The sequence below is a fragment of the Ambystoma mexicanum genome, chromosome 12 (genome assembly GCF_040938575.1).
Source record: "Ambystoma mexicanum isolate Mex_15411 chromosome 12, UKY_AmexF1_1, whole genome shotgun sequence".
NCBI lineage: Eukaryota > Metazoa > Chordata > Amphibia > Caudata > Ambystomatidae > Ambystoma > Ambystoma mexicanum.
The window spans coordinates 1139859195-1139878027 of record NC_090936.1 but is presented as its reverse complement, the minus strand read 5'-3'; the positions used below and the strand labels follow the sequence as shown (position 1 = coordinate 1139878027).

Here is an 18833-nt window from a genome sequence, read left to right as displayed (position 1 = left end):
TACTAGTTGCATAGAACCCCTTGGGGAACTCCTCACTAACCTTGATATCAAGATCCACCAATCCCAGGTGGAACCCACTTCTACCTAAGGGTGAAGTCCATCAATAACATCTTTCTAATAAAACGTTGCCTGTCTCTCATTCAACATGGAGTATTATTATTGTTAATATTATTATGGTATTTATTGATCACAGACCTAGCTTCCAGAAGCGACGGAGCGCTTTACATAGGTATACAACAATTCAGATACACAACAGAGCACTTTACAGAGGTATACAACAGTACAGATGCATAACAGAGTGCTTTTCAGGGGTAACAACAGAACAGATATACAGCAAGATACAGGGGGGCACAGCTGTACAGGGTGGCTGGGAGTAGAGGGGCGGACAGCATCTGGCACGGCGGGCAACGTAATGGCCTGGGTGTTGAGGAGGGCAGGCTCCTTGAAGAGGTGGGTCTTCAGAGTTATTTTGTGAATTGTAGGAGCGTGGAGGCAGGTCGGGTCCTGACGGGGCATAGGCAGCGAAGGCTTGTTTTCTGGTCCTTTCTTTTTTGCAGCAGCGGATGTCACACACCTTCTGGAAACTTAACACAAATACAGAATTCATACGCCTCCGGGGCTTTACCAAACTGACTCAAATCCTGACGTGGCTGATGGAAATTAGACTTGATGCTTTCTCTCCAGTCACTTGGCTTCATGACTCAGAACGGCCTTTCCATCAAAACCTCACAAAGAAAGCCCAGATAGCGTAGTACAGCTCTCTCTCCTTCACAAAATCACAGACTGCCACAGACATCAGAACCACTTGGATGTGTGACAAGGCTCTCCTCCCTGGAGTTCTAACTTACTCCCAAGTCCACTGACAGCACGACACACCACGTTGTCATTACAGTACTGTAATAATATGATCACATCACTCCAACCCTCAATAAAATTGGATGGTTTTTCCTCCAAGCCTGCATCACCCTCTGATTCGAACACACAACATACAAAGTTATGACAAGCAAGGTTCCATCCTACTTGGCTAACCAACTCTCCACCTCTGAAGGCTTGGTCTGAAACAGAAGCCACAACACTGCCAGACTAGTATTTAAGGGATGCAAGAAGGAAGTACCAGAAAACAGGCCTTCTTCTGTAAGGCACCCAGACATTGGAACAACATATCGCCACACATCAGCCTGGCACCATCTCTCCTGCACTTAAAGACGGAACTGAAGAACAAAACCCCTCTTCACCCTCTGCGTTCTCCCCAGTTCCGACTATCCTCGTCGGTCTCTTTCTGACTTCTCGCCTTTTTCTGTATAGCAATCTGTTGTTGGCAAGCTAGGATTGCTTTATATAAAGCCCATACTTAAACCCATATCAGTGTGGAAGCCGCAAAGTGACGATGTAATTGCCTCTATGCGCCCTCTGTAGCCCCAAAATATTAACAGAGTAAAACACACAAAGTGTCTCCAGGCATACTAGTTACTGGAAAAGTGTTGTCCACGAGAACAAAGATTTAGGAGATGCCTTATGGACAAAAGTAGCTTGTCCAGTATTAGGGCAGTTGCACCTGTGAAACTCTAAACTTCTAAGGCCACAAACCTGAACTCCTGTTGGCCCGACTTCAATAGAATGCTTGACATGTGTTCTGTATGAACCACAGGCATAAGGAGATAAAGTTACTATGGGCCTCATTACAGAATAACGAAGGGCAGTAAAATAACCCGGTGGTAAAGGCTGGGCTGAGTGGGATTACAGAAAGTAATACAACTGTAGCCTCGCCCATTCCTCTTGCTGGCAGTACCAGGTGGAGGTTCCCGTTGTCAATTTTATCGCCACTGAAATCTCTCCCCAATGCTGCTGCTCTTCTGTAATGAGCGATGGTGGACTTCCCGGTGACAGCGGGGCTTCTATCGTGCAGTCTACTACCAACGAGTTCCAAAATGATATATTTAGCACTTGAACAATTGGTCGCGCCAATGCCATCAAATAGTGTTAGAAATTAGCAGACATTTTTAACTGATTCGCAGTAATGGTTTATTCAAGAATCACTGGTCTTTAAATGTAATTACACAAGGTTTATACTACATGCTGATGCATTCAAAGGTGTTTACATGCCATTTGCCATGGAGTGAGGGCCGACACACATTAAATATGGCTGTTTGGAGCTGCTTAGAAAGAAACAAGGTTAATTCACTTTTAACATACCTCAACAGCAGAAAAGCTACATTAAAAACATGACAGAAGCAAGTGGTTACACAAGTCACACCTATAACCACGCTAAACAGTGACAGGCTCATGTTTCTGCAGTACATTGTCATATTAAGCCGTAGGAAAAAAAACATGAGTGCGAAACACTTTTGCTTTCTTGATGATAAAAAAGATTTTGGAAAATCTATTCACATCTGCATGCATGTGGCTTTTTTGACGCACACAAAGTGTAACAACATCTAGATAGAGTTGCATAAATGTACCAACCAACCCCCTTACAAAAGCAGAACATGATTAACCTTTCAAAGTATTAGCATTTAGGATGTATCAGGCATATTTACATCTAAAAAAACAGTGACATTCCTCTAAGCGTTTATGGATAAACATTCACTGTGAATCCGTTTACAATCTCACTGTGTAATGGCTTTCTGTACTTAAATGAAAACCAAATGTTCATTTTCCAACATTAATTGATGGCATTGACACGACCAGTTGATCAAGTGCTAAATAGATTATTTGTTTCCCAAAGAGAAAGCAAGATTACTCCCTTGTTGATTAGGCAGGCAGCCAGGCCCGCTCACCCAAAATAATCTGTACTTAATCAATTTCCTACTTTTAGCGTGCAAATCTGGGTATAAAATATTGCTGTCCTGCCAGGCGGTTTTCTTCATTTAACTTCCAGCGGCTACAATTGGACAGTCCAATGCTACCAATGTTATAAAATAAGACTCTTTAAATTGAATAGTAACGCATAAGAGAATGATTAAAGCACCAAAGCTCTGATATTCAAATTATGTGACTATGTCTATAGTCGTACATCCCCTCCCTGATGTGTTTGGCATCCTCTGATATCGTCATTATCGTCATTAGATATTGGTATTTCACCAATTAACCACTAATAAACAAATGATTAGTCACCTGAAATGACTGGAAAAAATCTAGAAATAATGCAGATTTTACAACACTGTGCTAAGCACGCTATGAACGGAACAAAACAAATTGCTGATCCAAATCATTGTCTTATAAGATAGACATTTTTTTGGCTGGAAATAAGTCTTGATGTCTTCTCCATAGCCTAAAACACTGCCTCAATCCTCTCCCCAAGATGACAATGCAGCTGTCTATTGATAAGTGTTCCTGAATCAATATTCTTTTAATGATAAATTAACAGCAGTTTAATGTGTATTGCAAACTAAATGTACTGTTATTTTGCTTCCTCTTTGCATCCTCGCTGTATCTTTCAATGGTGTTGTCACAGATTAGTCACAGATTAATTAGTCTTATTAAGGCAAGTTGCCTCAGATCAGGCGATTTTTTTGCTACACAACAGTAAGAAGATACAGATGTTTGTTGAGCGGAAAGCATGCGCTCACACACAATGCAAAAGTTGCTATCAAGGGACTGGAACAGTGACTGGTCTCTGATAACATAAGTTCCTTGACTAAATAACGCACGTGCCTGCAATCTACAAACACACATAGACACTTGCCGTTTAGCTACAGCAAAAAGCGATGACCTTCCCCTTTTTAGAAGAAAGCCAACCACAAGTGGCAACATCCTGTCTTAGACGTGCTCGTAGAAGCCAAGGACAGGAAGCATGACCCCAGAATACACATGGACGGTTGAACGTGTGTACAGACAAGTGTCGCTCGTCACCTCTTCAGAAACTCAATACTTTAATGGGGTTTGAAGTTGTGTAGGAGCAAATAACACGCTTTGATTGTTCCACAAGCAGAAGCCCCAGTCACTCTAAGGGAAACAGCCAAGAGTCAAAGACAGCAATGGTCTCTTAATTTTGCACATAGGTACATCATGTGTCCAACACGAAGCAAAGCAGAGCAGCAGTGTCAAGTTCTACAGTTTAACGGCCCAGGTGTCAGAAATGACGCACCCATTATAGGCAGAACAAGTCCCGCTTAAATATAAAAAGCACAGCGCAGCAGTAGAACCCGAATCCCAGGGGGGGAGGGGCTGGGAAGGCACATCCATCACAGGTCCCCGAGCAGAGGCACGAGCAAACCCGATTGACAGGAAGTCGTGGTCAATTCGCATGCAGCCCAGAGAGCCCTGAAACCGTGAGTCTAAATGTGGAAGTCGAACTGTATACATTTTCTGAGAGTAAAGGCATGTTTTATTATGTTACACCACTCCTGATCATACCATACCTTAGTGTAGACCAACATAAACTCCATGTTGCTCAAGCTGGGATCGTAACATGATTAGTTGTATGCGTTCTTTATTAAATGTAAATCATGCTTTTAGCTTGCACAATAACACTTTTCATATGTATGGCAATCTGCTATGTTATAATTGCTGCTTCCATAGAAGGTGTAATGAGAATTAGAGCGGGTAGGAAACAGAAGTGATAATAAATATATTAACTTGCTACCTTCAAGTGTCAGCTTCATATTTCTGAGTAATGTGTCATAATGATGTCTCTCCGAGTCCAAACGAACTACACAAACATGTTCCTGGCTGTATTTTGTCAATAATGTCAAGGGGTGCGAACACTCAATTAAACATCATAGCGCTAGACCGCACTCCTAGGGGCATCCCTTACCATAGAACATGACTTGATTCCCTGCCCACTTCACACAGCCCTATTTGGGGTGGAGGGAGGGGGCAGAAATCACGCCCTATATGGACAATTAAGTCAGAGTGTTCTTCAACCTGTATCCAGTGATTTACTTGACAATCTTTTGACTACCTTAAAAACAGTGTATGCCATGGACATTGTTCCAAACAAAATTTTGGGAAAAACCATCACCCTCTGCAATTTTACTTTTGGATTGCATCATCATGCTTCTTTAGTCCTTGTCAATTTCCCATCGTATCTTAAAACAGGACTGGTTACTCCTCACCTTAAAAAGCCATTGCTTAACTCAGAGAGGTGGAATAATTACTGGCTCATCACTAGTCTAGCCTTTCTCAGAAACCTTTTCGAAAAAGCTGTGGTCCTGCAGCTATTGGACCGTATACAAGAATACTGTTTTGTTTTTTTTACTGTATTGTTGGGTAAATGTCAGTCTAGTTTTCACTGTTAGGATAGTACCTAATCCGCAACTGTTCAATCACTGGCCAACACCCTCCGCATCCTAGACACCTACGTAGCCTTCCTTCTGGTTTTGCTTCATTTATCTTAAGCTTCCGATTCTACGCTCCATGAATTGTTCTTGTCATTTCTACCCGACTGGATGGGTCTTGATGTTCATGTGCTGAGATTGTTTGGTACATTTCCGGCACACAGATATCAAGCCATTCGGGTTCCATTTTGTCCCCAATTCTTTTTACTGTCTACATGGCATCACTTGGTGACATCGTTCTGAGGCATAAGGTGCCTATTTACTAATATGCAGACACCCAGCTCTGTTTGAAAATCTCTGATCATTTGCCTGGAAGACATCAAAGAGTGCATGTCTCTAGCTTATCAGAAATGCAATCCCTCCTCAAAGACTAAAATGTATGCCTGTGTACCGTCCTAACAAACTGCACACCATCATACCCTGGTTAGCTGTATTAAAGGTCAATGATTGCTATCCTACTGTAAGTCACGTTTTAGTGGGCTTTTACATTGATGATAAACTGTGCATGAAATACCATATCATTAATACATCCGAAGCTGCTAATTTTTGATTGTGTCTCCTTTGAAAAATCAAACACTTCATTTCCCAGGAGTTATTTCACATAGAGTTTAAGGCAATGGTTTTTTCGTAAATCGGTTGTGGCGTTGCTTTACTTTTTGGAGTCCCTCAAAGTGCCCTTCTCCCATTGAAATCTTCCTTTCATGCTGCAGCATGGCTCCTGGCGGGTGAAAAGAAAGCTCCATCATATTTCTGCCAACCGGCCTGAACTGCACTGACTTCCTCTGGAAGCCAGGAGCCACTTTAAAATCGTCTTCCCGAACTTCAAGCTCATAACTTTTCCCCAGCCGCCCTCTGTAGCTAAAAAAGTTCAGATTTCTGGTGGTAGGCGTTCTAACAGAAGTAAGGTGATCCGGGGTCTAGATATTCCACAAAGTCAGAACCTCTAAACTAGCCTGTTTAATTTCAAGCATTCGCTGTTGAAACACTCTGTCTTCTGATACACAATTGGCCTTCTCTCTCCTTACTTTCAGGAAGAAACTGAAAACATTTAAATTCCCCCGTTAACGATCCGTCTGTGGTTTATTGTCCATTCACCTTTTTGTCCCAAATTTCTTATGTTCTGTGTCTGGCTTGTGCACTATGAAAACTATTACAATTATTAAATATGGTTTAATGAATGGTTTCAGCGTAAGAATCCCATTTTACTTCTTCATAGAATACTACATACATAGCTGAAATGTAACTATAATAGTACTCTATAATATATTTAAATTATGGGGGTTGTTGTTCAGATTCATCGGGCAGAGACTAAGGGGGTCCTTACAAGTTTGGAGGTAGCCATGCCGCTTTTTGCGGCATGCCTGCCTCCAAACTCGGGTCTGGTCCGGGTTCCATGAATGGGGACCCACCGGGTCATTCCAACCTTGGAGGACCAGGTATTTCCCCATTCAGGGAACCCATCCCATTCCCTTTCGAACCCCCATATGGCTCAATGGAAATGGGGAGGGAGCAAACAACGGGCCTGTTAATAGCGGGCCCGTTAGCTCCCTGGTCCTTTAGCAGCTCCCGCTAAGGACGGCTGGTTTTACCTGCCGGCCTTAGCGGGACCCGCTAAGGGACCTCGTAATGCGGCGGTAAGGGGTTAACGGCACTGGCATCCTTACTGGTGCCGTTAACTCCTTACCGTCGACCTCGTAATGACTGTCTAAGTGTTAACCTCTCAAAAGGAAATCAAGCTCCATGATGAATATGGAGGTGCTATCGCTGCCCCTATTTTCTTACAAGTGATCTATCCATCCATCCATTCATCCATCCATTCATCCACCCACCCACCTCTGACAGGTTACCTATTTTAACACATCAATGTATCTATCACTCTACATCAATTTCTCAATGACTTGTCGCTTTGGGGTCTTGTGGCAAAGGAGTGAATCACTGATGGAGACCCAGGCTCTCAATGGTGCAGAGTTAAGAAGGTCACATTTAGTGAAACTCATGGGAATATTGTTTCATTGGAAGCACAGCGCATAGTCTGCCTTTCCATCCCCACCTTGTATCCCCGGCATGTAAACCTCTGAGCCCACCTCTCCATGTCCTTCCAAGTGTACCCTAAATAGGATATCTTTCAACTTGTAGCCATATAAGTGTACCTTATTGCCTGCTTCACCTTGTCGCACAGTGTTCCGTTGCTGCACAGCTAGGTTAGCACATTATAAAACCCAGCACATACAGCAGAAACATACGTGTCCATCTACATCAGTTTATCCATCTACAGCTGTCTAACTATGTAGCGTTATACATCTACCTATCTAACCTACCTAGATAGAGGTGCATATGATGGCTGTTATACTATGAAGATTTTATATCGAGCCAAATCACCACCGTAGAGGTCTCGGAGCACCAAGATTATTGTGCCCCTTGACAGGGGTTTCCAGGCCGCAGTCTGTGGAGGAAAGGGAAAAGGGATAGAGGTGTGGGAGCAGGGGAAAGGGGGTAAAGATTAAACAAACAGGGATTCAAGCTGAAGTGAGTAAGATTAAAGGGTGAGGCAAGATGCCTGTGATAGTTTGCATGCATGTTGATTCATCAAACGTGGAACAGGAGGGCAGAAAATGTAGAGTTTAAATTCAAGGGTGTCTGTGGGGGCTTATTAGAACACAATTTTAAGAAGGGTGCATAAATATAAATGGTTGTAGCGTGTGGCTGTTTGATGGACAAGTGTGTTTTAAGTGCATTGCAGTAAAGCAGAGGAAACTGCTTCCAACATTTAGTGTGGGGGATTTTTTGCACTGTGAAATTTCACATCACGTTGTCCAGCAGTGAATCAGCAATCCGCTGGTGTGGCCTGGGAGCCTCCGCTTGTCTTTTTTCATCGGACTTGGTCTGCACTTTAAAAACTGCCCGGAGCCCGAATGAGCACGCAAAGCAAGTGCGTTTTAAGTGCACAGCAGTTAAGCAGTTGGGCAGTGTGGCAGAGGATCCATCGGCTTGGCAAGGCTCGTAAAATCGTTTTGGCGTCAGTAACTACGAGCCTTATTAAATATTGTGAGCTGAGTATTTGGGATCCGGTGTCCCTTCCCATTGACGTATGGCCAACGGATCATTGTACTCACTATGCGGTCAAACAAATACGATGTCAAATATTGGACAGGAAGTAACTGGGGGGTCTGAGATTTTGTCAATTCGAGAAAAAGGAGTGTTCAGAACAGATGGTGCTTTATCGGAGGAGGCCTTGGTCTTGGAACTTGAACAGAATCTGAGAGACCCACAGTCCGCTGAGAGTGGTGGTGAGTGGACAATTCACCATCTGTCATCGGGGCATAGATTTACCAGGTTACTCACTGTAGTGACCACCTTACTCCTAGTCCATAGTCCCCTTTCCTCCATACTTGTGGGACATCTCTCCGTCCTGTGGGACGGGACCGGAGCACTTTGCAAAAAGCATCCACATTTTTCCAAAAATGTGTCCTTCCTCTCTTTCCTGCGCGGGGCCCGGCACGCGGCCGTAACCCCGCCCACCTTGGCTCCGCCCCGCGCATCGCCCCTCAGTCCTTTTCTTTGCCAGGTCAGAGACCCATTACCAATAACAGAGGAACCTTATTAGAGGGGACGGCGGGCGGGCGTATGGAGGAAAGGAGACTATGGACTAGGAGTAAGGTGGTCACTACGGTGAGTAACCTGGTAATACTCCTACGTCCCGTCCCCTTTCCTCCATACTTGTTGGAGATTCCCAAGCACTCCTTACAGGAACTACAGGTGGATGGAAATACCCCTTACTGATAAAGGTTCTTCAGCACAGCCTGACCAAACTGAGCATCAGCTCTAGAACTCATATCGAGGCAGTAATGCTTAAAGAAAGCAGATGGAGAGGCCCAAGTAGCTGCCCTAGCGATGGACTCCCAGGGAACATACTTCTGAAAAGCAACCGCAGCTGCCTTGCCCCGCACCAGGTGTGCATGAATACCTTTAGGAGGTTTCAGCTTTTGGATAGTGAAAGACTCCATGATGCAGGCGGCAATCCACCTAGAAATAGTTGCCTTAGACGCCTGTTTGCCTTGAGGGTTGCCGAAAGTCACAAAAAGTTGAGAAGAACTTCTAAGCTCGGAAGTCCTATCCAGGTAGAACTTGAGAGCTCTTCGGACATCAAGACAGTGTAGAACCCTCTCCGCCTCAGAGGCGGGGTTCGGAAAAAAGACCGGTAGGGAGATCGATTGATTCAAATGGAATTCGGTCACTACCTTCGGCAGAAAAGCCGGATTAGTTGGAAGGACTACCTTGTCCTTGTGAAAGACCAAGAAAGGATGCTCCACCGACAATGCCTGGAGCTCACTCACTCTCCTTGCCGATGTGACAGCGACCAAAAGGACACTTTCCAAGACAAGTACTTGAGGTCCACAGTAGCCATTGGCTCAAAGGGTTTATGGCACAGCGCCGTCAGGACAACATTCAGGTCCCATGGCGGGTGCGGATTACGAACTGAAGGGTAAAGGTGTGTTAAACTAGCGAAATGCCTCTTTACCACTGGGTTAGTCCGAGAAAACGAACACTGATCCGTAGAAAGATAAGCGGAGACCGCTGAAAGGTAAGTCCTGCATGACAGAACATGAACCCCTGACTCTGCTAGGGAGGACACGAAGGACAACACTGTCAACCATGGCCCCCCTTGAATCCAATTTTTTCTCTAGACACCAATGACAGAACCTGAGCCATTTACTCTTGTACTGAGATCTGGTCGAGGGTTTTCTGCCTGCCTGGATAATACGCATGTTATCCGCAGACAAATTCAGATGCTCTAAAGACCTGAACTCAGGCACCATGCCGCCAAGCTGAGCGATTGTGGGGAGGGGTGCCACAGCTGCTGCTCCCCCTGGTGGAGAAGATCGGGAGTTACCGGTAACCTGATCGGCGGATAAACCGACAGGTGTTGGAGTTCTGAGAACCAAAACCTGGCTGGCCACCACGGGGCTATCAGTAGAAGAGAACAGTTAACCGAGTTCTTTAACTTCCAAATTGCCCGGTGAACTAGAGGCAGAGGCGGGAAGGCGTAAGCTCTCATGTTGTGCCATGGAATCTCTAGAGCATCCCCCAGAGAGGAGGCTCGCAGCCCCCCTCTGGAGGCATACAGAGGAAGCTTCTTGTTCGCCGCCGTCTCGAAGAGGTCCACCTGCGGTGTGCCCCAGCGCGAGAAAATCCCTGAGAGGACCTCCGCCTTCAACTCCCACTCGTAGCGGACCACTGTCCGCCGGCTGAGGGAATCTGCTGTGACATTCAGCTGGCCCGGGATGTGCACTGCAAGCAGCCAGACACCATGCAACAACAGCTCACTCCCAAATCTGGATGGACAGGTCCACGAGGGGGGGAGACTTCGTTCCCTCCTGCTTGTTTATGTAATACATTGACACCACATTGTCCGTTCTTATGCGGACCACTTTGTTGACAATGACCGGTCTGAACGCCCTGAGCGCCAAGAAAATCGCTAGAAGCTCCAAATTATTTATGTGCAGGAGCTTGTCCTGAGGCGACCAGAGGTCCGAGACCTGAAGGAGATCTAACGTCGCACCCCACCCGAGGAGGGAGGAGTCCGTTGTGATCGTCACCATATGGACCGGGTCCTGAAACCCCGCGCCCCCAGACAGATTGCTGAGAGATGACCACTAGTCCAGGTCCACTCTCATGGAATCCGGAATCATTATCCGCATGGAGTCTGGGTCCACTGCCTGACTCCATGAATTCCGAAGGGCCATCTGGGTCAGTCTCATTTTGAGACGAGCAAGAGGAAGAGCCAGCACACACGAGGCCATGAGGCCCAGAAGCCTCTGGAACCACCAGGCCAACATACTCTCCGACTGCGCAAACATCTGACACGTGGCCAACAGATCCGCCATTCTGTCCCCGGTCAGGTATACTCTGCAGTCGATCGTGTTCCAACGAAAACCCAGAAAAATCAGGTCCTGAGAGACCGTCATGGAGGATTTCCGCCAGTTCACCGACAGCCCAAGATGGAACAGGAGCTGAAGGAGAGACTGGAGGTTGCCCGCTGCCGCCAGCGGACAAGGGCTGCGTAAAAGCCAATTGTCCAAATAAGGATACACATGGATACCCTGAAGACGAAGATAGGCCGCAATCACCGACATCATCTTCGTGAAGACATGCGGCGCCGAGCTGAGGCCAAAAGGAAACACCCGAAACTGGAAGTGCTCCTCTCCCAAAGAGAAACGGAGGTACCTCCTGTGTGAAGCCAAATCAGGATATGCATGTACGCGTCCTGAAGATCCACTACGCTGAGCCAGTCGCCCATCTGCAAAGAGGAGCGTATCTGGCTGGGCGTGATCATCTTGAATTTCTCTTGGGGTAGAAAGAGGTTGAACTGGGAAAGGTCTAGGATGGTGCGCAGGCCAGCCTGGTTGGGTTTGGGCACCGCAAACAGCCGGGAGTAGAAGCCCTCCCCTTGTTCCACAGCCCTGAGGTGCAGGAGTTTCTGAACCTCGGCGTTGAGGGAGGGCGAGCCCAACGGCTGAAAAGGAGAGTTGAGGGGTGGGGTAGGGGGTAAAGGTAAGCAGAAGCCCGCCCGAGCGACTGACAAGACCCATCTGTCTTCTGTGATGGTCTGCCACGCCTCCCAATGAGACGCAATGCGCCCTCCCACCGGGGTCTCGTGCGAGCGTGGAAAACCCTCATTTGGCAGGTTTATCGGTGACGGTGCCACCTGAACCTGATGAGGAGGCTGAGGAGCGGGAGAAATACCGCGTACGCTGTTGTCTACGGCGGTTATTCCCCGCAGGAGTATCCAATCTGCGATTTTTGCGGTCGAGGAATCCCCTAAAACCAGAGGAAGGTCGATCTTGCGACAACGGCCTTTGAGTCTTGAAGGGAGGTTTAACCAGAACAGACAATGATTTAGCCGTCTGAGTGCTATATTTGGTTTTGGTGAGCTCTACATCAGTAGAAGAATGAAAAAGCTCCTTACCATCGAATGAAAGGTCCAATACTTTGTCTTGCACTTCCTTCGAAAACTTAGTGGCATGCAACCACGCTTGCCTCGAGGTATCAACCCCGAGCATCATGCCCCGAGCCGAGGTGTCTACGTGATGAGCCGCAGCCTCCAGGAGATCCTGGGCCAAGACCCTGGCATAGGAAAGGCCACCTCTGAAGTCTTCCAACTTCTCGACCGGAATGTGCTCCTCAAACTCCGACAGACCTTTCCACATCCGCATGTTAGCTCCCGCCAAAATCAATTCGGCATTGGCCTGCCTGAGCTGCAAGGCCGAATTGGCAAAGATTTTCCTCCCTAGGGAGTCCAGGAGCTTGCCCTCCTTTCCCAAGACCTGAGTAGCCGTCGCGGAAGAGGATGCTGCAGGTCTGGACTGCAACGTGGCCGCAGCCACCACTGTGGAGGAGGGAGGCGGACAAGACGACAAGGCCACTTCCTCCGAAGAGTGCAGCCTGTACCTCGCGTCAATCTTTTTATTGACAAAAAGTCCTGAGTGTGGCTTCTCCCAGACTCTTCGGACCTCGGCCAAAACATCCTTCTGCAGGAAAAGGTCGGTACGCTCCAAAGGAGACAGGGTGAACACCCCAGAAAGCACGCCCTCCTGTGGAGCAGATGCCTCGGGAACCGGAACATCTAAGAAATTCATCATGTCCAGTACCCGTCATGAAAAGCTCTAACAGTGCGGGGAAGGTCCTCGTTGTCCTGCTCGCCTTGAGGGTCATCTGACAGGTCCAGATCCTGCTGAACCGTGTCAGGCACTGCCTTGTCCACTGGGGACAACGGTGGCAAAGGTGGAAGAGCAGGGGCAGGCACCACGGGCAAAGGAGGCGCCGGCGGAACCACCAGAGGAACAGGTGGAGCCGGGGCGCTGGTGGACAAATTTCCTTAAAAAGCCCTTTGAAATACTCCCTCATGGGGTCGGTGCGCATAAGCGCTTGAAATTTACCAAAAAAAGCGTCCTCAGGAGATTGCTTTGGAACCTGAGGACGCCTCTCATGAGGTGGACAAATCCAGGGACGTAACGGAGAAGGGTGCCACGCCGGGCCCTCCGCCGACGTATCCACATAAATCAAAGGGGCCGCCCCTGCAGGCAATGAAACATTGTGCGGAAGAGGCATCCGGGCGTTCCAATCATAAACGGGCCGGTAAGGATACGCACAAGTGACCTTAGGTTCACCCAAAGGACCGAACCCTACACCAGGGGCCGGTGGCGTAGTTGTAGGGGTAGTACCTAAAATGGCCGCCGAGGTCGTGGCGGGAACGGCCGCCATTTTGTCTTCATCTGAGGGGAACTGCGGCACGTGAGGAGGTGAGGCAGGGGTCCCCGTCGATGGATCAGGGGTCTTAATTTTAGCCTTAACATAAGGAACCTCTGCAGAACCGGTACTATGAGGCCTGGAATGTTTCTGCGACAAACCAACTGAGCCTTCGAAGGAAGGACCTCGGCACTGCCGGTAAAAGAAGAACCTTGCTTCTTTGCCCCCTCAACAGATCTGGTATCACCACAAGAGCGGGAACGGTGAGAAACCGCTTTCACTGACAGGGCCCTGCCCGGCCCCTCAGAACTGTTGGTAGCCTTAGCCTCTGTACGAGGGACCTCGGGCCTAGGCCCGGTAATAGCCTTATCGGCACGGGCCTCGAACATCCATTCGGTAAACACAAGCCCAGCCAAGGCCTCGGGGCGCACCGCAGTCTTGTTTTTGAGGGAAACAAAAAGAGAGGCCTCAGAGAAAGCTCCGGTACCCTGTGACTCAGCAGAACTGTATCTACACACAGCCCCCACAGGAGGGGCCTCGGAAGTTACCCCGGTGTACACAGGCCCCTTACGGAGACCCTCGGAGAAAACTCTGGTAGAATTATTAGGCCCGACAGGCACCTCAGGGTGAACCCCAGTGACAGAGCGATCAACGCCCCTCCCGGCTCGAGAGGAACCCGGGAAGGTATCCCCCGGCCGGGGTGCTCTGAAAAGTAAAGAACTTACCGGGCGTTTCTTCTTCTCGTCGATGAACGCCTGAAAATGAGATGGGGGAGTGCGTCGGAACACCTCCTCCCACCGTTCCAACTGACGTTGAAGAGCCCGGACCGAAAGGGAGTCACAGTAAAAACAGGAGTCCCAACGGTGTTCCGGACCCAAACACTCTAAACAAAGAGGATGGGGTTCCGCCCTCGCGAAGCCACGATGACACGAAGAACAGTCTGGAAAGTCTAATTTAAAAGACATAGACAGACTAGAAGATGAACACTAGCGAGAGCCAGAGAGAAAAACAGGGAAGAAAATCTTCCGAGGATGCAAGTCCGTCCGGCCCCGATCGAGCGGATAAAAGGACTGAGGGGCGATGCGCGGGGCGGGGCCATGGTGGGCAGGGTTACGGCCGCGTGCCGGGCCCCGCGCAGGAAAGAGAGGCAGGACAAATTTTTGGAAAAATTTTGGATGCTTTTTACAAAGTACTCCGGTCCCGTCCCACAGGACGGAGAGATGCCCCACAAGTATGGAGGAAAGGGGACGGGACGTAGGAGTAATTTGAAAATGAAAGCTTCTACTCAAGAGAAAATGGTTACGGATAAAGAGAGGTTGGCAACCCCGATGGCAGGGATTAAAATAATAAAGTTTTTCCCCACATGCAGGGACAAATACTGAAATCAAATGGATTCACTTGATCCGAGTAGTTGCCTGTAATGATAGCTCACATATTAACGATTTAAGTATGATCGAGTTTGCGGAGAATGTAGAACTAGATACAGGTAAAAGTGATGGACTTGAGCATGTGGGTCATTCCTCCACTGTACTATACAAATCCCCACCCCCCACACCCCTCCCACCGCCCCCAGTACTATTTCTTAAGGGGCAGTGCAGGGGACTGTTATAGATGGGTAACTTCCCTATGGTGCATTCCTCCTTGCATTCCGGAGGCATGTCATAGACAATTCGAGCTTCGCTCTCGTGGTCTGATGTCCCTTGGACCCCCTTGATGGAATAGATCCTTGCAGCTGATAGCTACTCATCTAATATTCAATCTTTATTTAGGAATCATTGAGAACATATGCGTTCAGCCTCTACACATTCCCAGACCTTTGCTGCAGAATACAAAGGTCTGTTAGAGCAGGGGGTGGCCTATCACTTTTCTTCGAACAGGCCCCAATGTAGATCCGCAGTCCATCTGACTGTTTATCAGTGCAAGAGAGAACCTGCACCTAAAAGGAATGCTAGTTAAAAACATTCCCTATAAGATTTATTATAATTAATACTATTGTCCTTTTTCAAGTTATTATCATTTGTTTTATTGTAACAATTAGTTTATTCAAACTTGAATTACAAATGTTTTCCTTGAGTTATTAGAAAAGGGTTAATTCACCACTCATTCTGAATGATGGGGTTATGTGGCATTTTACATAGCATTTTTTTTTTAACATTTTTTTTCCCAATATAAAAGCCTGTGAGGCCTAATGGCGTTCTAAAGCAAATCTCTTAGGGGGAGGTGAACTTCCAAAGTTGGTCTTTTTCCAGTGACATGTGAGCCGTGCTCTTCCTAGGTGCAGCTGGAAGCTTTAATAAGTGCACAGCTAAATGGGATACCTAGACAGGGGTTATGCTGCTGGAAAGCAGCTCTAGTGGCATTTCGGATCCAGCAGTTGAGTTATCTGTCTCGGGCGGCATCTGTAGACCCGAATTCTGATTTCAGGTTTGTAGTTTCAGCACATTTTGTGGACACCGTTTATTCTTTCTGGGGATCTCTTCCCTGTGTGGCACCATTGGGAGCGCTTAGAAGCAGTCTTGATGGCAGCACTAAGTTGCACATGCATGGCTGTGCATGGGCATCACACGAGCAATCCATGCCACAGCCCACCTACAGGTACAACCTGTGCCGCCATATTTGAAAGGTTTCCACTGACATGTAAACATATGGTGTACGCTGTCAGCACCGGCCTTCCACTGCACACGTCAAACTTCTACAGCAGGTAAAGCACGCCCAGTTTCGTAACTTTTAAACTGATAGTGTTTGGGCGGCTTACACTTCTACAAAGTAAATATGCTTACTCTGTCCAAAAACGCCTCTCACCCCAGGCAGCTCAGTCACAGGTTACATGGGATTGGTACCTCGAGGAGAAGCGCGGCAGCGCGACAGGCGACACCGCCTAATAACTATGGACATACGTGTGGATGTTTTGTCAATCCATTTCCCTTTGGATCTAAGGCGTGAGGAAGGGTGCCAATCCCCGTAGCTCACGGCAGCTCTGTATGCGCCTGATGAGTGGTCGGTACACATGCATTACATGCATGCAGTATGCAGACCATGCATGCCAGTGTAATGACATGAATCCACCCGACGGAGCGACAACGTCGGGCCCAAGAAGGGGCAAGTGTGGCAGTGCCAGTAACGTATTTTGGAGTTTGCCAGGCACAGATAACCGATTCACTGCGACGCACATTTACAGACTAATGGGGGCAGGCAATAGTGTACTTATCATGGCTGGTGTGATTGTGCGGTTTCTATTATCTACTTAAGAATAAAACAAACAGTATGTGATTCGCAATTTAAGAACGCTGGGGTCTAATCCCGGCTAATTTACTTGAATCGTGTGATCCTGGTCAAATCACTTAATTTCTTTGTGGCTCATATATTTGCCAAAAGTTTGGTAACTGCCCAACTAGCAGAATATACGCGCAGATAAAAAAAGCTATTCACGTGCAAATGTACAAAGCTTTTCATACACGGAGTAAACTAAACATGTATGTGACATTACACCTAGAATGATGGCCATGAGCCGACTTTACCTTCGGCATCTCGGTGACAGGACACGTGTCTCTGCAGGAGCTGCTCTTCGCCCCGGATCAGCAGCCTCTGTCCATGCTCGGAGCAGCCCAGCCTCCGCTCTTCAGTGACAGAGACTGGACAACCCGGCCCTCCCTCCTAACCAGACCGGCGCCCTCAGGCACAGCCCAGGCTCCGCCTCAAGCTGCCCGATGCACCGTCCTGCTGATTAGCAGCCCCTGCCACCGCCCAGGCTCCTCCTTTGATGCATCCTCCTGCCCAGTTTAGCAGCGTCTGGCCCCACCCAGACTCCTCCCCTAGCTGCCAAATTACTCTCCCAGCGCCTGTCCACGCCCATGCTCCACCCCTAGTTATCAAATGCCTCGTACTCCTCCTGCAGAGTTTAGCGGCGTCTAGCCACGCCCATGCTCCTCCTCTAGCTGTCAAACCCCCCACCCTGCCCAGTTTAGCACCATGTGGCCACGCCCAGGCGACTCCCCTAGGTGCCCAGTTCCCCCTCCTCCTGCCCAGTTTAGCAGCCTCTGGCACCGTCAGTCTCCCCTTAGCTGCCCAATGCCTCCTTCTGCCCAGTTTAGCAGCCTATGGCACGCCCAAGCGACTCCCCTAGGTGCCCAGTTCCACCCCCTCATCCTGCCCAGTTTAGCAGCCTCTGGCATGCCCTGGCTTCTTCCGTGGGTGCCCAGTTCCTCTTCCTCCTCCTGCCCATTTTAGCAGCCCCTGGCACCGCCAGTCTCCCCCTAGCAGCCTAATGCCTCCTCCTGCCCAGCTTAGCAGCATCTGGTAGGCCAGTCGACTCCCCTATGTGCCCAGTTCCCCCTCCTCCTGCCCAGCTTAGCGGCCCCGGGCACCGCCAGTCTCCCCTTAGCTGCCGAATGCCTCCCTATGTCCAGCTTAGCCTGCCTCTGGCACGCGCAAACGACTCCCCTACGTGCCCAGTTCCACCTCCTCCTCCTGCCCAGTTTAGCAGCCCCTGGCACCGCCTGTCTCCCCTGGCTGCCCAATGCCTCCTCCTGTCCAGCTTAGCAGCCTCTGGCAGGCCTAGGCTTCTCCCTTAGGTGCCCATTTCCCCCTCCTCCTGCCCAGTTTAGCCGACCCTGGCACCGCCAGTCTCCCCTTAGCTGCCTAATGCCTCCTCCTACCTAGTTAGCAGCCTCTGGCACCGCCCAGGCTCCGCCCATCGATTGCTCTTGCCTTCCCACACCCTGGAAGATCGAGCCCCGGGCGGACGGCCGGACAGTGTCTCCCTCCCCTCGGTGCCTGCCTGGATGCTGTCATGTCTCACCTTAGACACTAACAAGCCCGCACTTGACAAGTCTGCCAGAGAGGCGCGGAGCAGAACTCCCCCATAAAGCATGGGCTTGTTTCCTTTCTAACACCGCCCATGAGACCCCGCCTGTAAATACCACGAACCTCAATGATACAGTCAGGGTAAAAACAGGCACTGTAACCTTCTGTCGAAAAGGTCAATTTCCCATGAACAGCTACACAGAACCCATCCTTAAGCCTCTGCCAGAATCCCTGGCTGTATATACACTATTCCAGGCTAGACCCCGATACTACTAAAGTTACGCAAAACGTCCTATTGATAGTGTGTTTTAATAAACTATATTTTCGGCCAAAGGCACATTTCTCTAAAAGAAGGTTCAACAATCGTAGACTAGCTTTGCCCTGTTGCACCAATGAGACTCAAAACAAGTGCTACATACACATTTGAGAGACGTTTTAAAAATCACATACAAAGCCTACACAGGTTGACATTATTTTCGGCATTTGACTGCAAACACTGCTGCT

The 18833-nt window shown here is 48.5% G+C and overlaps 1 protein-coding gene across 3 annotated transcripts in view; it reads right to left on the bottom strand.

The window, feature by feature from the left end:
* The window catches only part of CPM (carboxypeptidase M), a 330252-nt gene extending 312906 nt beyond the window's left edge, over window positions 1–17346 (bottom strand). Inside the window, exon 1 of one of the 3 annotated variants that reach the window (XM_069629712.1) lies at window positions 17045–17346. In XM_069629712.1, the coding sequence (XP_069485813.1) occupies window positions 17045–17053 (9 nt within the window). In that variant the 5' untranslated portion in view covers window positions 17054–17346. The remainder of the gene's footprint in view (window positions 1–17044) is intronic. The other 2 variants (XM_069629710.1, XM_069629709.1) reach the window with 2 other exon arrangements.
* Between the last annotated feature and the right edge of the window lie 1487 nt (window positions 17347–18833).